This window comes from Eubalaena glacialis, chromosome 2 (genome assembly GCF_028564815.1).
Source record: "Eubalaena glacialis isolate mEubGla1 chromosome 2, mEubGla1.1.hap2.+ XY, whole genome shotgun sequence".
Lineage (NCBI taxonomy): Eukaryota > Metazoa > Chordata > Mammalia > Artiodactyla > Balaenidae > Eubalaena > Eubalaena glacialis.
This window is the reverse complement of record NC_083717.1, coordinates 185,249,694-185,270,285: the sequence shown is the minus strand read 5'-3', so window position 1 is coordinate 185,270,285 and position 20,592 is coordinate 185,249,694. Positions and strand designations below refer to the sequence as shown.

Here is a 20,592-nt window from a genome sequence, read left to right as displayed (position 1 = left end):
AGAAAACACATCAAGAGAATCAAAGACAATTAAAGAAATCAGCTTCAGCACTCAGCCAAATTATTCAGTCTTACAATACACTGGGGAGGGGGAACTCTTAATCTTTTCTGAAATTAGGAGGCACCTTAGTTGTCACAGGGAGGTAAATATTTAGTAAAATCAAATACTTTTTAAAAAAATCTATAAATAAAATTTATGATGACTGGAAACAAAATTTTGAAAGAGACTGGGATTCACAACCCTTCTAAAGTAAAATATATTCTATTTCACTGTCAGCAAACTTTGACCTTCTAAACTCCTACCCTTCTGTCCTCAACAGTTGCTATTCTTTGCAGTAATAATTAATGCTAATAAGAACTGAAAATATGAATGTAAACTCCAAGGACAATAAATAAGGATTGTGTGGTAATGTAAGAATGGTAGAGGACAGATGTAAAATAGATAGCTAGTGGGAAGCAGCTGCATCTCACAGGGAGATCAGCTCCGTGCTTTGTGACCACCTAGAGGGGTGGGATAGGGAGGGTGGGAGGGAGACGCAAGAGGGAGGGGATATGGGGATATATGTATATGTATAGCTGATTCACTTTGTTAAATAGCAGAAACTAACACACCATTGTAAAGCAATTATACTCCAATAAAGATGTTTAAAAAAAAAAAAGGGAATGGTAGAGGAAATTCAAGCTGTTCAAACTCTAGCAGACATTTACTGAGCACCTACTATGTGGCAAGCACTATTTTAAATGTTTTTCATACATTCTTCTGTTGATTCCTCACAACAACTCTGCAGAGTAAGGTAGGCCATATAATGTCCAGAAACTTTTTTGATACACGGGATTTACCTTATTTTCTTGAACACTGCTTTCTCCGCCAGTAGACATAAGTTCCAGGATTTCTGGAAGATGATCTATGAGAGCATCTAGTACCTTTTAACAGAGATATTGATTACTCTTCTTGTGATGGCTATGTTTTTCAAATCTTAGATTAATTAACATGCCAATTTCTACACAGAAATAGTACGAGTTACCAAACAGCATTTTGGGGGCTTCTATTTTCTTGCTCTGTCATCTTCTTGCTGCAAAGTCTTAGAAACAAAATCAGCTACCTTGATCAAACTACCTTTGAAAAGAGATTAGTATGTCTGCCTCTTGATAATATTCAAATCGTCTAGATCTGAGACAGCCTGACAACATGCTCAAAACTGCCTCCCAACTTTTGAAAAGCAGTTTAAGTCAGACGACACCGTCAGTGATGTCTAATGTTGAGGAGTTGAGCTTTGGCAAGCTAGCAGTCATTTGGGTGAACAGGATATAGTAGATAAAGCATCAAAATAAAGTATTCCAAAGCCTCCACAAGTATACTCCCCAAACAATGCTAAGAGAAATAAAAAGATATAAAATGTGATATAACATATGATCACAATTGTGTAAAATTTTGAAAACTTTATATAGAAAAAATAGAAAATGAAAAAATATAAGACAATGGAAACAGTGATCGGAACTAAAACTATTCTTTTGTCTGTCTACTTTTTGGCCTTTCCAAAATTTTCCATAACAAACAAATATACATATATATTCTAAAACCTACTATTTTTAAAAGATATTCCCAATTTCTAGTCTATGATACAGTGGCATATCGACTTGAAGCTGCTGGGGCTAGTCAGCTATTAGAATTCATGCAATTCCCAAGAAGCAGGAAAACAAAAGAAAAAAGGCATTGATATATTCAAACTTAATATAACAGAAGTAAAAAGCAAAGCGTAAGAAGATATTACCTCCAATGATTCATCTTGTAATAATGTTATTAGTTCTTTATGTATTAAATACACTCCAGAATTCAGAAGTTTAGACACCTAGAATGCAGCAATAAAGTCTCTCAGATCTGAGACTACTAGACATATAAAGGTTATAAAAACAATTAAAAAAAAATAATCCCTCTTAGATTTTCTTCTAAAATGAGACTTGTTTACAACGCAACTATAAAACTAGATTTCTAGAAAAATGACTTGCATACGTTAAGTTTTCAGTCTGCTTCCTAACACGCTTGAGTGTGTGAACATATGAGGGTCGGGAGTGTAGAAGAATGGATTTATCAGTCATAACTTCCCTCTCACAAGCACTAATAAGCTCATGGATGCCTGTAGTTCATATTTTAAAGTCTTAGAGCAGCCAACAGGGTCTTTCAAGGGAGCCCAGCCATGGGAGCATTCACCCGGTTCAGAGCTCCCAGAGGGGGCAAATTCTACTGAAGGCCAGTAGCCACATAGGGATAGAGAAAACTCCTAAGCGAGCAAAACTTCGACGACTTTTCCCATCAAAGACTTCAATCAGCAAGAGAGGAGTTGGGAGTTGGGAGAATCTAGACTAAATCAACTCCTTTGTGAACGATTTTTTTTTTTCCCCTCCAGACAAGCAACAGTAAAAATCTGCAATGGTAGATTCACCAGTTTCTACTTCAACTTTAAGTTTTTGGGGTTTTTTTTTTCCACATACTGGGTTTCTGAGTAAGGTTTTACTTGAAAAAGGGGTTCCTGGACAAATAAGGTGTTTTAAAAGTCTTTGCTCTACAGGGTTGTTTTTGACTTTTTGAAAGTATTTTCAAAATACTATTTTTCTGAAAAACAAGAATGAACTCAGAACATACTAAAGTAATGATCAGAATCCAACAATAACACTGTTAAGGAAATTTAAATCCACCAGTGGATTTTCATTATTTAAAAGGACAAACCTAGACTAACCATTCATTTATGGAGTCAAGTTATCATCTTAACCTACCTACATGGTATGATTGTAAGAATACAGAAATTAGCCACCCAGCAAATAGTTAAATCAATGATTTCCAAACTCACTTCTACTGGTGAAATATTTTTGGGTACATATTTCAATATGTTTATTTCTATGGTGCTAACACATTATGTCCACTTATAGTGGACATAAATAAAATGAAATATTAAAGGTATGAGATAAAAATAAACATAAATAGAAACTCTCTTATTGCATAAATATTGCTTTCTCAGACTCTAATCTCATGCAACCATCTCTGGAGACCACCAATCTAGACAAATACAAGCGTGCATGGTAACCATGCCTAAATGCCCACTTAATACATATTAGAGACAAGTAGTTCACTCAGCCAGCCAGTGCCCTCTGCCCTCTCTCCTCCTCCAAAAGCATATTCCTATATGCATATTTACAAAGATGACTTAATTGTTCAACACTGAATTATTTTAATTAATTATACCATTTAAAGGGAATATTTTCTGGACTTTGCACAATGAACATTTATTTCATTCACACTAGAAAAAAAATGTTATTCAAAAGAAGCAAAGACTATCATTCAATAGCCAAGAGTCTTAAGTAACATTTCTAATGCTGCTATGGATATCCTGCACACTTTCAGCTAATCTGACAATGCTCTGAACACAGTGCAAGGAAGGGGATGAACTATCCTCACTGAGAATAAGAATATTTATTATACCTCTCATAAAGGAAGGAAATATTTTATTAACCCACACAGATATTTTTATGTGACAGTCCTAAAGTTGGCAAGTTATAGGTTATACATGTATACTGCAATTACAGCAACATGTACTTACTGCAATCACTCAAGAAACATGCCCTAAATTTCAACCTCAAGGGTTAAGAAGTTAATTATATTCATCATAAAGTTTAAATTCACTTTTGCTCTTACACTATGGAGAGTTGTTGTAACAGCTGAATCTAAAAGCTGTGCTCACGAAACATGATCCATTTGCAGTAAAAACCATATATTTAAATAATCTATCTCTCAATTTTCCATTTGTACTCAGGTTCTTAAGTTTAGGTGTAAAGCTAAATATAAACATTATAGGGCTTCCCTGGTGGCTCAGTGGTTAAGAATCCGCCTGCCAATGCAGGGGACACGGGTTCGGGCTCTGGTCCGGGAAGATCCCACATGCCGCGGAGCAACTAAGCCCGTGTGCCACAACTACTGAGCCCGTGCTCTACAACAAGAGAAGCCACTGTAATGAGAAGCCCACGCACCGCACTGAAGAGTAGCCCCCCTCGCTGCAACTAGAGAAAGCCCGCGCGCAGCAACAAAGACCCAACTCAGCCAATAAATAAATAAATTAAAAAAAAAAATTATAAAGCATATAAAAACTGATTTTACTTCCAGATCTGTAACAGCCACATCCATACCACAATGTCTGGCTTAAAGTAAGGATTTACTAGAGATATATTGAACGAATGGATTAATACCTGTTAAACGAATATAATGTATTTATGTAAATGAATTCTGTGTAACATTCTAAACAGAATTACGGGAATTTTTCAATATTTAGGACTAGAATATGAGAGCGATATGGAGCCTGTATCTTTTAATAAATCTGTAAACAGATGTGTACAAAATATCAAAAAATCATCTAGTACATGTAGGTAGAATTAACAACAAATGTAAAGTGGTATCACTTTTTCAGACTTACTTCATAAAAGCAAATAGCAATAGTGTATCTGACTGGTACTTCAGGGTCATGACAAAGGCAGAAGAATGTAGAATAGAGATCCATGTGGAAATTTTTAGGATCAACAAAAACAATCATGGCCTGGTGGAGGTGGGAGGGAGAAGATGAGTGGGAAGGAGAGAAAAACATGAATCAACACCTCTTATTATAATCATGTCACTTAAACTGAATCATGTCCTCTGAATCATAATTTAGTTAGAAACCATATGTGGAAGATCCAAATGCATGCATATAATTCTAATATATATACTTACACAGAGATAAATATAAATTAACCAATATACACCAGACATAATGCTAAGTAGCAAGTGTCAAATATGGCAATATTTTTCAATGCAATCTATTCACATGTTTTTAAGTTAAAATTAAAACGTTTAGCCAATACAAATGTATAATTTATTACCGGAAAGTTATAAGCACAGTTCTTCCGTACTGAAATATATTTCTTCTCCTGCTCTAAGATTTGGGGTGGAATCTGGTTTTCATTGTGTCCATTTTCCTGTTGCAAACCCAATGTACAAAGTTTCTTATAAAACTCCAAAAATCTCAAGTGCTGATCTGGAGTAAATATTCCTAAAACAAATGCAAAACCTTTGCTCAACATTTTAATTGAAAATAATAATTTAAAAGGGAAAAGTAAAGTGCAATAAAAACATAATTGGAACCAAATATTTAAATAAATGGTTGGAAATCATAAATAAAAGCAACAATGAGAAAAGAATAACTATTGTGAAGAAATCTAATGGTTCTTCACCTTATGTTAATTTTAATAATATTTTCATTTTAATTTCGATAGTATAAAACTATGCAATGCAGGAATTACACCTGCATTAATTTCTGCAGCATGTACCATTGTATATACCACTAATGAGTCACTACAATAATAATATGGCAGCCATTATTGCTATTTACTTATGGTAAATATTCTAAAGTTGCCTACAGAAAAGACATGCACATATGTCTGCAGAGGAGTTTAAAAATGGAATCTCAGAGAATTCCCTGGCGGTCCAGTGGTTAAGACTTGGAACTTTCACTGCCGTGGGCCCAGGTTCAATCCCTGGTCCGGAAACTAAGATCCCAGAAGCGGTAAGGCGCAGCCAAAAAAAAAAAAATGGAATCTGAAAGACGGCGAAGTAAACTCAAAATAATTTTGATCAATGGAATGGACTGGTTCCACATTCATATACTGTCTTAGGAAGCTAATAACTCAACATATATTGCAATACTTTTTTTCAATAGTCAAAAGTCCACAATCTGCACAAAAATATGTTTTTCTATGCTAGATTGTTATAATTTAATTAATGCTTACATTATTTTAGTAAGCTAAGAACTGAGTAATACGTTCAGGATGCCAAGAGTTACAGGTATTATTCTGCATTCTAAGCTGAACTGCTCATGTGATATATTAATTATTCCACAAAAAGTTAATAAGAGTATACTTACTATGCACAATAGTTAATATACCTGAGCTTCTATTATCATATACCAACTAATACATAAAGATAAAATATTCAGAAATTTAAAAGGCTATGCCTACTTCACTCTGCCATTGTTTTTTTTTTTTTTTAAGATAAGTTTATTTATTTTATTTATTTATTTTTGGCTGCACTGGGTCTTCATTGCTGTGCGCGGGCTTTCTCTAGCTGCAGTGAGCAGGGGCTACTCTTCACTGTGGTGCACAGGCTTCTCATTGCAGTGTCTTCTCTTGTTGCGGAGCAGGGACTCTAGGTCTGCGGGCTTCAGTAGTTGTGGCACGCGGGCTCAGTAGTTGTGGCTCACGGGCTCTAGAGCACAGATTCAGTAGTTGCGGCGCATGGGCTTAGTTGCTCCGTGGCATGTGGGATCTTCCCGGACCAGGGCTCGAACCCGTGTCCCCTGCATTAGTAGGCAGATTCTTAACCACTACGCCACCAGGGAAGCCCCTGCCATTGTTCTTTCACATAGGTTCTACTAGTGAAAAAGTCATTTCTAACTGTGTTCTAAATTATGCTATCAAAATTCTAAGATCTCTTAAGATTTTACACATTTAAAGGGTAGGCTTTACAACTGAAGAGCTAAAGTTTAGTGGCTAAGGTAAAAGAAAAAGGAAAAATTATCTATAATCTTGACATTCTTAGGACATATCATACCATATAGTCCATGGCATAGTTTTCCTAAATGGAAAGATAAGGAAATAAGAATTGATTCATCTGCTTTGAAAGATTTTTCACAAAACGATTTCACTAAGGGAAGTATAGTTTGACTTCTGTCATCTGAAAAACAAGAATAAAACATAGTTTAGATCCAGTTGCCCACACTGCACATGTGGAAATTAATGCATATACACAAATTCCAGAAAGAAAAATTACTATGTTAGTCTCAGAGTAACAGAAAATATCTGAAAACAATGATGATGGAGGGATGACATAAAGAATAGGTGAGAGATAAGTGGGAAACATCAAAAACTTTTATGCCAGGCTAAGGGGTTTGGACTTGACACTGCAGGCCATAGGGAGTAAACTGTAGAGTGACTACAAATTAAAAAGCTAAGATGATTGAGGTTTTGAGTCTGGATAACTACAAGAATGCTAATACTACTAGTATAAATAGATTAGCAGCAGGAACTCCCTTCCGCATACATCTCACACCACGCTGCATTCTGTCATTTCATTTCTGATTGAAATTAAGTTTGCTTATATTACATTCTGTATAATGAATTTCTTCGCTTTTACTTCCTATACAACTCTTTTTTAAAAAGTGAATTCATTCTTTGAGTATGCCAGCTTAGGTCATAAGTTTCTGATATTAACAATATTTAAGTTTTGATTCCAAATGCTCCCTGAATTTCCCACAGTTCTCTTAAACTTTCAGAAATAAATCACTACTTTATGAAGGGTCTGACAATACTAAGTAAAATCCTGTAACAGGTTTATTGGTATTATTATTATCACTGTTATTAGTATCATCACATTTCAGTACCATATCTACTGTTTTTACTAAATAACATTCATTCGACATTTATTGAATTTCTCAGACAACAAGCATTAACAGAAGTAGAAAGATGAATAAAAAGTTCTCTGAACTTGAGAAACTCAGACCAGCAAAGAAGTCAAACTCAAAAAATATCATAAGACAATGTGATCACTATTTTAATAGTTAGTATAAGGCAGGAGTCTGCAAACTATTTTTGCAAATATTCTAGGCTTTGTAGTTTATCTGTCCCAAGTATTCAACTCTGTCACTTCGGCACAAAACAGCTACAGACAATACCTAAACAAATGGGAGTGGCTGTGTTCCAATAAGCCCTATTTACAAAAACTGGTGGCAGCAGGATTTGGCCTGTAGGCCATAGTTTGCCAACCCCTGGTATAAAGGGATTTAGAAGATGTCAGAGAAGACACTGTTTTGAACTGGGCACTGAAAAGCAGCAGCTGGCTAGGAGAAAAATAGAGGGAAGGGTGAAAAAAGTGAACATGAAAAGGCTAGAGGTTGAAAGAATTTGGTATGCCAAGATAACGGCAAATGGGGCTGGAGCACCAGATCCCAGAGGAGTGGGAAAGAACGGGAGGAAATAAAGCCATGAACACAGGTTAGGACAGATCTGTGATAACCGAGTGTGGGACAGGAAAAGCCCCAGATCAGAGATGATGCCCAGGTTTCTAGTTTGGATGCCTAAGGGTGCCACATTATTAGGACAAAGAGATTCATTTGTTCACTTATCAGATACTGCTGTTTCTACTCCTCTGGTTCATCCAATGGCCTAAATTATTATTCTGTAATATCCATACATCATAATTGTCCACATTGCAATAATCTTTAAGAGGGTCTCCTAGTTCAGTTAAAATATTGTTAATCCAAAGTAATCCTACAGGGGCTTCCCTGGTGGCACAGTGGTTAAGAATCCGTCTGCCAATGCAGGGGACACGGGTTCGAGCCCTGGCCCGGGGGGATCCCACATGCTGCGGAGCAACTAAGCCCGTGCACCACAGCTACAGAGCCTGTGTTCTAGAGCCCGTGAGCCACAACTACTGAGCCCGCGCTCCACAACAAGAGAAGCCACCGCAATGAGAAGCCACCGCAATGAGAAGCCCGCGCACCGCAACAAAGAGTAGCCCCCCTGCTCTCCGCAACTAGAGAAAGCCCACGCACAGCAATGAAGACCCAATGCAGCCAAAAGTAAAATAAATAAAATAAATTTAAAAACAAAAACAAAAACAACGGAATCCTACAATTACACAACAGTGTTTTGCACCTGAGTACTTGACATTTGCCCTTCCAAATTTCACCCTATCAAAATAGTTAATTTGCACTGATAAACTAATGTCTAACATTGGCTAAGAATCTAGTCACACATTCAGTAGAGCAACTAATTTAATTGTCTTTGTGATTTGATTTGCACAACACTAAGAAACACCTCCTTACCCATTCCCACCCAAATGTCCCATCCCAGATTTCTCCTGTGGCCATGAGATTTCCAGCATTAAAATATTAAGTAGAGGACGCTAATTTACATACTGCTTTAGTCAGGATCTGTCTTAGGGTCAATTAGTTGAGCAAGTTAAAAACTAATCACCAACCCAAATTCTTAGCCCTGCATACTAGTTAGTTAAATGTTGATGAAAGGAAAGAGAAGGGTAGGAAATATTCAACAACACCAGGTGCCAGGAGGGGAAAAGTGGCAGCAGAGAAGGCACCAAAAGAGAAAGGACCACAACAGAGAGAGAAGAAGGGAAGTCTAACATTTATCATGAAAAGTTAACATAAGAAACTCCATCCTGCAGCTACCTTTACTCCTTACTAGTGATACGAAACATGGAAAAACAATGCTTTCAGAAGCAAAGATGTGTCCACATGAAGACTTACCTGTATCAAATATGTCGAGCAGATTAACCAAAGTTTCAAAAGCTGCAAGCCGCACACTGCTGCCTTCATCCCTAGAAAGTTCTATTAATTCAGGGAGCACCACACTTTTTGTAAGTTCTGTCCTGCACAATAAGCAATAGAAGAAAATAAATCAAACCAATACATTTTTATCAAGAACTTACTAAGAACAAGTCACTGAGCTAAGTGTTAGAGAAAATAGGAAAAATCATAAAGATATGGCTCCTGCTGTCTGGAAGCTTGCAGTCTGGCTGGGAAAGCATGATAGTATGAATTCAAGAAACATCGATAGCAATTGCATATTAACTTATGCAACTTATGGTAGTTGCTCAGTATACTCCTTAAGTGAATGTATTGTTCTGACAACAAACATGGTTGAACAATAAGATTGAATAGATGTTTATTAGCCACTTGTACTTCTTCTTCATGAAGTATATGTTCATTTTCTTTGCCCATTTGCCATATGATAAAAGTTGAGAGGAAATAAGGCATTATGGGGAACTTACATGTATGATACAAATATTTTCCCTTTTTCATTAGTTCCTCTTAGCAAACTGGATTATAGGTAATTTTTTTCAGGAAGTGGGTGCAGATTGCATATTGCCTAAACTAATATAATTATAAGAATGTCTTTCTCTTCCCTCACATGTAAATTCTGCCCCAGCCAGACGTATATGGAATAGAAGTCCAAGGATCTAAGGATCTAAAGATCCTAATCTCTGTACAAGTCCAGTTTTATCAGTCTAGATGCTAGTAACTACAACCTAACCCTTTCATGATGTCAAAAGCGGGTAAAATACAGGGTCAGGAATAACAAGATGAACGAAATAAGCAAGCTTGCCCAGAGAGCCATCCAGGAATTCTGGGGTCTGGCTGTGTGATAACAAATCTACCCTGGTGCTGGCTATGATTTGGAGTCATCTGATGGTAGCTGTCTGCTTCAGCTTAAATACTGATGATGATTCTGAGTTCTATGGTCAGCCAGGACAGCAAAATCAATTGGAGGAACCCGCTCCTTTGTGCCTTCTCCACTGACCTGTTCTAAGGAGACTGGGTCTGAAGAAACACTGGGGACCTACTCATCTCCAGCTCTCTTTACACAGGACAAGTTGCCTCTAGCGTTCTGGCTTGGCCCTCCCCTACGTGCTCCCCCTTCATCAACAGATTTCCAATCTGACAAAAGACAAAAATAAGGGCAGAGGACAAGAACCAACCATCAATCCCATTATATCTGAATTTTACAATCTGCGTCTGACAAAGGCAATCATGGGTCTCCTTTTTGTCACTATATATTAGTTTGTATTTGACATCCGGTATATATCCTTTTGTGTCTGACTTATTTCCCTTAACATACTGATTTTGAGATTCATCCCTGATATAATATCACATGTATCAGTACTTCATTCCTTTTTTTTTTTTTTTTAATTTATTTTATTTTTATTTTTGGCTGTGTTGGGTCTTCGTTTCTGTGCGAGGGCTTTCTCTAGTTGCGGCGAGCGGGGGCCACTCTTCATCGCGGTGTGCGGGCCTCTCACTATCGCGGCCTCTCTTGTGGCGGAGCACAGGCTCCAGATGCGCAGGCTCAGTAGCTGTGGCTCACGGGCCCAGTTGCTCCGCGGCATGTGAGATCTTCCCAGACCAGGGCTCGAACCCGTGTCCCCTGCATTGGCAGGCAGATTCTCAACCACTGCACCACCAGGGAAGCCCCTTCATTCCTTTTTATTGCTGAATAGTATTCCATTGTATGGACATGCCACATTTTATTTTTCCATTCACCTGTGGATAGACATTTGAATTGTTCCAGTTTTAGGTAAAACAAATAAAGCTGCTATAAACTTGTGTATATAAAACAATTCTTGTTGTTGACATATATTTTCACTTCTCTTGGGTAAATACTTTATAGTAGAATAGCTGGGTCATATGGAAGATATACGTTTAACTGTTAAGTAAATGCCGATCAGTTTTCCAAAGTGGGTTCCACCATTTTACACTTCCACCAGCAGTGTATTAGAGTTCCAGCTGCTCCAAATCCTCATCAATATTTGATTCTGACAGGCTTTTTACACTACACATTCTAGTTAGTGTGTAGTAGTATCTCACTGTGATTTTAATTTGCATCCCATTTATGACTAATGATGTTGAATACATTTTCATGTGCTTTTTGGTCATGTGTTATATCTTCCTTTATGACATATCTGTTCAAACATACTAATCATTTCTTAACTGGATTGTTTGTAAGAGTTCTGTATCATCGAGTCGTAAGAGTTCTTTATATATTCTGGATATAAGCTTGATATATGTATTGTGAGTATCAGCAGTTTTCCATTCTGGACTTGACTTGTTTTAAAAAGTAAACAGATTTTTTTTTTTTATAAAGTTTAATTATCACATTTTTCTTTCATAGTTCATGACTTTTATTTAAACAATCCTTGCCTACCCCAAAGCCGCAGAGATTTTCTCCTATATTTTCTTTAAGAAGTTTATAGTTTTTTTTAAATTTATTAATTAATTTATTTATTTTTGGCTGTGTTGGGTCTTCGTTGTTGCGCTCGGGCTTTCTCTAGTTGCAGTGAGCGGGGCCTACTCTTCGTTGCAGTGTGCAGGATTCTCATTGTGGTGGCTTCTCTTTGTTGTGGAGCACGGGCTCTAGGCGTGCGGGCTTCAGTAGTTTTGGCACGCAGGCTCAGTAGTTGTGGCTCGAGGGCTCTAGGGTGCAGGCTCAGTAGTTGTGGCGCACGGGCTTAGTTGCTCTGCAGCATGTGGCATCTTCCCAGACCAAGGCTCGAACCCGTGTCCCCTGCATTGGCAGGCGGATTCTTAACCACTGAGCCACCAGGGAAGTCCCAAGTTTATAGTTTTAGCTTTCATATTTAGGTTTATTATAGATTTCAAGTTAGTCGTTGTGTATGGTGAGAGGTGAGAATCGATGTTCAATTTTTTTCTCTTATGAATATCCAGTTATCCCAGTATCATGTTTTGAAAAGACTTTCCTTTCCTCATTAAATTGCTTTGACACTCTATTGAAAAATCAATCTACCATAATCTGTTTCTGGATTCTCTCTTCTCTTCCACTGATACGTATGTGTATGCTTTTACCAACATTACATTCTTTTGATTACTGTAGTTTTATTATAAGTCTTGAAAACAGGTAATGCACAGTCTTTGTCATTTTTATTTTTTTAGACTGCTTTGGCTCTTCTAGGTCACTTGCATTTTCATATAAATTTTAGAATCACCTTCTACAAAACAGCACAATTTTGGTCGAGACTGCATTGAATTGCTAGATCAACTTCGGGAGAATTGACATTTTAACAATATTAACAATATTGAGTTTTCCAATTCATGAATATGGTATATATCTATTTGCTTTTAAAAATTTCTCTCAACATTGTTTTATGGTTTTTCAGTGTAGAGTGTAGAGTTTTCAGTGTAGGTCTTGTACCTTTTTTGTTAAGTTAAATAAGTGGAATTTTAAAATTTCATTTAAAAACTTCATTCAAATTTTTAAATTTAAATTTTCATTTTCTAACTATCTTTTGCTAGTATACAAAAACACAATTGATTTCTGTATGTTAACCTTGTATCCTGAAACATCCTTAAATCCATTTACTAGTTCTAATAGCTGTTTTGTAAATTACTGAAGATTTTCTATGTAAACAGCGATGTCATCTATGAATAGAAAACAATTTACTTCTTCCTTTCAGATCTTTAGACCTTTTAGGTTTTTGTCTTCTTGCCTTATTTCAATGGCTAGAACCTCCGGTACAGATTGAATAAAAGTGATGAAAACTATCCTTGCCAGCTGTTACCACAGGGGGACAGCATTCAATATCTACCATTAAGTATGATGTTAGCTATAGGTTTTTCTTTCATACATGCCCTTTATCAGATTAAGGAAGTTTCCTTCATCCCTAGCTTCCTGAGAGTTTTTAATCATGAATGGATGCTGAATTTTGTCACATACTGTAATGGGAGGATTTTCAGGTTATCTTGTTTAGTATATCACCATAATTAGAAGTCTGAACAACTTTTTCAAAAGTATGTTCTTTCCGATCTTAGTGCTGTATGTTCTTCCCCTCTAACACTGAAGGATCATTTTGTAGATCCCAAGTCTGTTTTTCTTTTCTCTTTGGTCATCCCTGTACAAGGAGAAGTCTATTCAGCACACTTGTTTTCTTGTAATGATTGTGTATGACCGCTTCATAATACTATTCACTATTAATCTGATAGTCTAAGAATTGTCCTCTTTGATCCTAAACTGGTGCACAATCCATAGTGGCTTTCTAGTGTTTTGAAGCTTTTGTTTCATATGGATATGCTAGCTTGAGAAGAATCTCTTCATTTTGCTTCCTGATCATCCTACTAATAAATAATAGTGCTCACTTCTGGTTAAACTAAAATGGTCAGTAAATCTTCCCTTGCTAGCCACAGCAAACACAAAATTACAAACCCAATTCTGTTCTGTTCTTGGGCCTCTTCCCAGCACATCTCAATCCCAAATGCCTTAGGAACATAACTCCCAGTGCAGTAGTATCAAACCAGTGCCAATCTCTGAAGTTTTCTCTTCCTAATTCCTTTCACCTATCTCAGGGCCTCATCTAGCCTTGACTATAAGAAAATTTCTCTTGGTAACTATCAGATCTTAACAATATTCCTAATTTTCAATGCTGAAAGAAAAAAGCCTGTGTACCTCTCTTTAGTTTTATGTATTTATCAAAGGGAGAATAAAGAATATGAATCAGGTCTTAGTAATTTTCAGCCAGCATAACACAAAAGTCCTATAATTATGTCTTTAATAATATGTAAGAACTCAAAATTAAATAAATATTATATAACCAAGCATTCTAACTTAACAAGTGCATTCTAACTTAACAAGCTAGGTAGATTCTTTCTAGTTTTACTTTTATAAATTAATCCTTAAGCAATAATCATATATTAATTTTCAGAAGACCTATCCATTGTGTCAAAATTTCAGTGACCAAAAAAAAAACAGAATACAAAAAGACAACAGCATATTCTCCTAATAGGTTCTGATCTTGGTTAAGGGGCACAGATCTGGGCAAGACTGAATTAATTATGGTCCACAATGATCCAGAGTCAACCTAGCCTTAGAAGACCTAACAGAAGGAAAGAAGTTGGTTCTGAGATCAAGGTTAGGGAACTGATTATTCTATTGAAGTGTTAAGCTTCCACACAATACTTAAATCCTACTCAGCAAGGGTGGACGCAGGACAGAGGACACTACTCTACCCTGAATCTGTATGACATTCTAAAGTATTTCTAAAGCCTTCAATATTGGCCCAGATTTTTCTAAACTTAGCAATTTTAATGGCAACAACCTGATTGTCCTTGCTTGTGAAACAAAGAACCAGGAGAAATCACTGCAATTTCTAGTTAAAAATGAGAGGTTCCAAAGTTTTTTGTACCAATTTAGGATACTTGGAAAACAAAAACTGTTTCCAAAGATGGTTTTTAGATAAAATTCCCTTTAATATCATACTTACACCTTGACATGAGATTAGTTTTTACAGGTGAAGAGAAGAGACTGCCCTATCCCTCTCCTTCCTGAGCTTCACACACCCCGAAGACAAGGAGACCAACAAAGCAGACACTGGAAGCACAGAGCCGCACAGGAGACAAAGACTTCCACTGAGTAATTTCATCTGAAATGACCCAGTAATACAGCTGCCAGCTAAAAGATATGGTACAGCTATAGTCTGAGCATGGTATATTATATTCAAAGCACGGACATTTTTCCCTTCCTGGATCTAGGGGTTTGGAATGATAAGTACGTAACTAAGGTAAAAAGGAAAGAAATTAACATTAACCCACCATACTAAACATCTTCACTTTTATCTCTTTTAATATAAACATATCAGAAGGTACTTATTATCATCATTTTTAAAGATCATATAAAGTTTAGCTCTTTAAAAGCATGCTTTCATGGAATACAGAACAGGATACACATGTCTGACAATCCAGAAATAAAACTGTAACAAAAGGTATTGAAAGTATACTTACCCAATGCCCTGAGCTATATTTTCTAATTGCCGACACATACAAGATCGAACTTCGTACTCTACATCTTGACACAGTGATTTTACCAAGGGAAGAATTTCTCTTTTAATGCTTAGAGAGAGAGGAAAGAAACATGCAAATGGGTGAGTATTTTAGAATAATTAATATTTTCAAAAAATTATCCTCAAAATCTTAGCTTAATAATAACAAACATACCTTAATAAAGAACTTTGTCATTTACAATGTATATTTACATATGTTATTACATTTGGATGTTAACAGCTACTTTTAAATTATGTATATGACTGAGTCTTTTTAAAATAATGGTTAATTTGTAATTGGCAGCTAAAACATCTTAGCTAAGATAAAAGGCTATAAGCAAGTGGACTATCTGATTCTAGCAACCATCAACCAAAATATTCGTCAATTTTATATCTTCCTCTTGTGTCATAATTACACAACATTCCATTCTTTCCACTTGGTATTTATCATCTGGGCAGAGTGTAGCATATAAATTATAAACATTCTCTATAAAACCTCAAAGTAAGATAAATTATTCAAGATAATGAATTCATAGCAATGATGGAAAAAAGCTGATGGAAAAAAGCAGAAATCTATCTCTATGTCAATGTTTACCAATTTTTGAAGCCTGTAAGATAATTTTATTTTATCCTCAAAACTACACAAGGTATGTGACAGAGATGACTAAGATGGGAAATAGAAAAAAAAGTTACCCTTATTGATTTTGAAAGGCCATATCAAGAAGAAATGCATCTGAATAAGTAGACTTCTGAGAATTCTATATTCTGTAAATTTAAATCAGCTAAACTGTATACAGTATGGAATAATACAAATCTAATATAATTATTAATAATATAGTCATTATACATTTTAAATCAATTTAATAAAGTAGACAAAAAATTATATACAAATACTCACGCAAGGGCATCAAATTTGTTGGTCAATTTTCCTAAAATTTTACAACTAACTAAACGAGACTGGACTGTTTGGGAAAGTTGTGCCTTGGAAACAAGTGGATTCAAAATCTAAAGAGAAAAGATTTAGAGAACAAATTCACAAAATTTTATATATTCTTGACACTAATGTCAGCTATTTTCTTCAAAGAATATTTTAATGTTCTAAATGTTTTTATAGAACCTCAATTACATTTTGAGGTGCATGTTTGTTCATCACCTGGATCTCATTTTATTTGCCTTCTTGGATTATTAAGGTAAAGATGATGATAAATTATGCAATGAAAAACAATTAGGCAGGGCTTCCCTGGTGGCGCAGTGGTTGAGAATCTGCCTACTAATGCAGGGGACACGGGTTCGAGCCCTGGTCTGGGAAGATCCCACATGCCGCGGAGCAACTAGGCCCGTGAGCCACAACTACTGAGCCTGCGCGTCTGGAGCCTGTGCTCCGCCACAAGAGAGGCCGCGATAGTGAGAGGCCCGCGCACCGCGATGAAGAGTGGCCCCCACTTGCCGCAACTAGAGGAAGCCCTCACACAGAAATGAAGACCCAACACAGCCAAAAAAATAAATAAACAAATAAATAATAATTAAAGGTGCTAATAATTAAAAAAGAAAAACAATCAGGCACCAAAAAAATTGAATTAAAGCTTATGTTGAATTCTCTAATGATCTGTTTGCGCATATAGTTGTGAAATATACATTTTTCAAAAGAAAATAGCAAGTTAATTATTAGATACCCTGAAATTTGTTTTTGTTCCATGTAGATTAATTTTTACATTTGTCCTGAAGCAAGCAAAACATTATAACTTCAAAAAGATTCTATTAAGGTAATTCTGTCATTCGAATACAACAGCCCAACTCTGATACTGTATTGTGTATGTCCTGGGCACTCGAACTCAACAGCATGACAGACTGCAAAGAATTATGAAGATCAGACCCTGATTCTGGTCCCAGCTATTTAATTTGTCTAAGTAATCTTGCTATTTCTCATCCCAAGGTTTCTCATCTACTTAAAATGGAGATCAGAATACTAGGTGGTACTACGATCCCCCCAAGTTCTAACTATAACTCTAATCAAAGGGTCAACTTTTTTCCTCTCAACAGAGTAGCCAGAATTACTGAATGTATAATGATAAATATAATTTGAAAGTCAAAGATCTGAAATAAAAGGCATATTTAAAAATCTTAAAAATCACATGTTAAATAATATGCGACATTCTAGAGTAAAAACTGCATTCTCATACACCACTAATCAAAAAGTATAAATATGTCAACATTACATTCAATATTTAAATATGTGTAATCATCTAGATGTTTGGCATCAAGTATACAAACATCCTTATAACTGGGTAGGTCTTCCCATTTTCAAGCAAGTGTTTTGGCACTGAGCTAGGGCCATAATCTGTACGAGGGCAAAGACACTTAACGAAATCCACAGAGGACATTTTATTGACTGATAACTCTTTTTCAACAGGACATACTTGAAAGGAAATTCATATAGAAATAATGTTCAAAGAATGAAAAATCATTTCTTTAAAGAATAAATGTCCTAATTTTCCTGTTCTCTCATCTTAATTTGCTAAAACTTTAGAGAAGGGTCTGTTGAACAATATTGAACATTAAAAAGCAAACAACAAATTGGTAACATTATTTGCAACAAATATAACAAAGGATTGGCAACCCTGACAGATAAATAGCACATAAAAACAGTGATCAAAGGATATGATCAGATAATTCCAAGAGAACAGAGGTGAAATATAATAATATATGAGAAAATATTCAAGAGCATAATAATCAAAAAATGTCCAATTAAAATGTAATTCCATTTTTGGCCCATCAAATTTAACTGGAATGCTATTGCTGATGAAAGCCCAGGGAAACAGGCATTTTCTCATATTACTACTCAAGAGCCTTAAGAATATTAATGCCCTCTAACCTAGTAATTCCACTTTTTTGGAAGTTACAGTTAAGGAAATTATCTGAAAAACAGGAAAAGCTCTACAGAGATGTTCATTATTGCCTTATTTTGATAATAAAACACTGAAAACAGGCTTAAATGTTTAATATGTAAGTAAAATATTTGTAGCTACTACCAAATGAGTAATATGAGAAAATAATAAGGAAAATAAAGCTAAGTGAAAAACAACCATATATAAATTCAATATGATCACTAACATGGCAAATAGCACCATATACAGGGGAAAAAATCTGAAATGAAAATACATCAGAATGTTAGAAGTAGCTAAGTACAGAACCATGATTTTTCTTCCTTCTATATTTTGTACTACCCGAATTTTCTGTGATGAATATGTGCTGCTTTCAGAGTAGGAAATAACTTTATTCTTTTTTGAAATACCGTTTCTATCAAAAATGAAAACAACAAAAACCTTAGAGTGACTTAAATACTAGAACTTACAAAAAAAAAAAAAAAAGTATTACCTCATGCCTTAGGGTTTCTTTGGGCAATACTTCTATCACAGACAGAAGAGTTTCCAGCCATGCGTTGCTGACACCTGATTGACAAAGATAAAACATGCCAACTTAACTATCTCACTTACAAATTCAGTTTCAACTTAGCCACTAATATTTACAAGAGTATTTAATAGCAAAATGGCAATAATTATTTTTATTACTATTATAAGAAGTTTCTCTATTTTTCTGTCTTAGCCAATATCTGGAAAACATTTATATCTTTAAAAATAATACTGAGGGGCTATCTTTAACCCAAAGTGTGCATTTTTCTTGTACTACAATACTATAAACACAAATGTTGTAAAAGAAACAAATCTAAGAAAAAAGTATAAATCATAAGATGAACTAATGGGTCTTCAGGCTTCAAAGGCACTGAATTTTGTGGTTTTTGTACAAAAATAATCATTGCTATTTCTAGTCACACCACTGATCAACTCTTAGGCAGCATAGTCTCATTCAGTTATGGTCATCAGCCTAACGTAATTCAAATACCATCACAGCCACATAGAAGAAACAATAAGTACATATACGATGAAGCACGTCAGGCCCCTGACCTGCGTCCCTGTGCTCCAGATGCAGTAGAATGACTTGGAGGAAGGAGTGGGCATATGTATGAATCGACACTGATTCTTCCTGTAGAATGGTCAAAAATGATACCGCAGCCGTTAACTGCATTTCCACTCCTGCAACATGCAGGACCTCCTGTATAATCAGAAAGAGTGTGCTATTATATAGATGAGAGATCAGAAATTACAATTTTTTAAAAATCCAAGGTCGTAGAAACCAAACATAGTCATATTGTACAAAATAACTATATATGACCTTTAAGGATATGTACTTCCTTTTATTACTTTGAGAAAACTATATTAATCTGCTCCTGATTGTTTAACTTATTAGACCACATAACGTTTATATCTATTGGGTTGGCCAAAAAGTTCGTTCGGGGTTTTCTGTAACAGCATATATATATATTCAATATATATAATTTTTTTGGCCACGCCACGTGGCATGTGGGATCTTAGTTACCCGACCAGGAATAGAACCGGCGCCGCCTGCGTGGAAGCGCAGAGTCTTAACAACTGAACCGCCAGGGAAGTCCCTAGACCACATAAAGTTTAAATGTCTTAGGAATTTATGAAATAACACTCCATTGCTTTATTGCATAAAAATTTTTAAAAGTACATAAACATTTAGATAATAGAATAGTCATTTTTAATAGATCTCAATTTCTGTTTTGCTCTTTGTATTGTACAGTTTGCCATTCCCACCTATAACAATAATGTCAAAGCTCAATCGCATGTGTTTTTATTACTTGTATTTCTGCTTCAAAAAATAAATATTATGCATTCCACTATAAAAAAGGAATACACTTAAGATTGTGCAAATGTATTTTCCCCTTTAAACAAGTGACAAGAACACAAATTACTACAAAGTAAACTGTATTTTTAAACAGGAATTTTTTAAAATATAAGAATGCTTTTAAAAATTAATTATATTCATAGCCACCTCCACTCACCTTTTAAAGTCAAAGCCTACATCAGAATAGTTTAACACATCAAAGAGTCAAAAAAAAAACCTATCTTTCATATAAACCTCACCAAAGATATCACCTATACTTCTCTAGAAGACTGTGTGGGTGTGCATAATGCAAAGGCAGCTAAAAGTCTTACTTTGTTTCATCAATTGTGGCAACTACTGGAATTTCCCTTGTATGCCTATTTTATAACTAACAGAGTAAAGTTGGTAGAACAAGGTGGAACTTGCAAC

The 20,592-nt window shown here is 35.5% G+C and overlaps 1 protein-coding gene across 1 annotated transcript in view; it reads right to left on the bottom strand.

The window, feature by feature from the left end:
• PPP4R4 (protein phosphatase 4 regulatory subunit 4) overlaps window positions 1-20,592 on the bottom strand; it is a 122,582-nt gene that overhangs the window by 33,302 nt on the left and 68,688 nt on the right. Inside the window, exons 4-13 of the mRNA XM_061182841.1 lie at window positions 19,380-19,527; window positions 18,793-18,866; window positions 16,316-16,422; window positions 15,380-15,487; window positions 9,341-9,462; window positions 6,628-6,750; window positions 4,902-5,071; window positions 4,460-4,579; window positions 1,772-1,849; window positions 840-923 (exon numbers count right to left, since the gene is read on the bottom strand). Of these exons, the coding sequence (XP_061038824.1) occupies window positions 840-923; window positions 1,772-1,849; window positions 4,460-4,579; window positions 4,902-5,071; window positions 6,628-6,750; window positions 9,341-9,462; window positions 15,380-15,487; window positions 16,316-16,422; window positions 18,793-18,866; window positions 19,380-19,527 (1,134 nt within the window). The remainder of the gene's footprint in view (window positions 1-839; window positions 924-1,771; window positions 1,850-4,459; window positions 4,580-4,901; window positions 5,072-6,627; window positions 6,751-9,340; window positions 9,463-15,379; window positions 15,488-16,315; window positions 16,423-18,792; window positions 18,867-19,379; window positions 19,528-20,592) is intronic.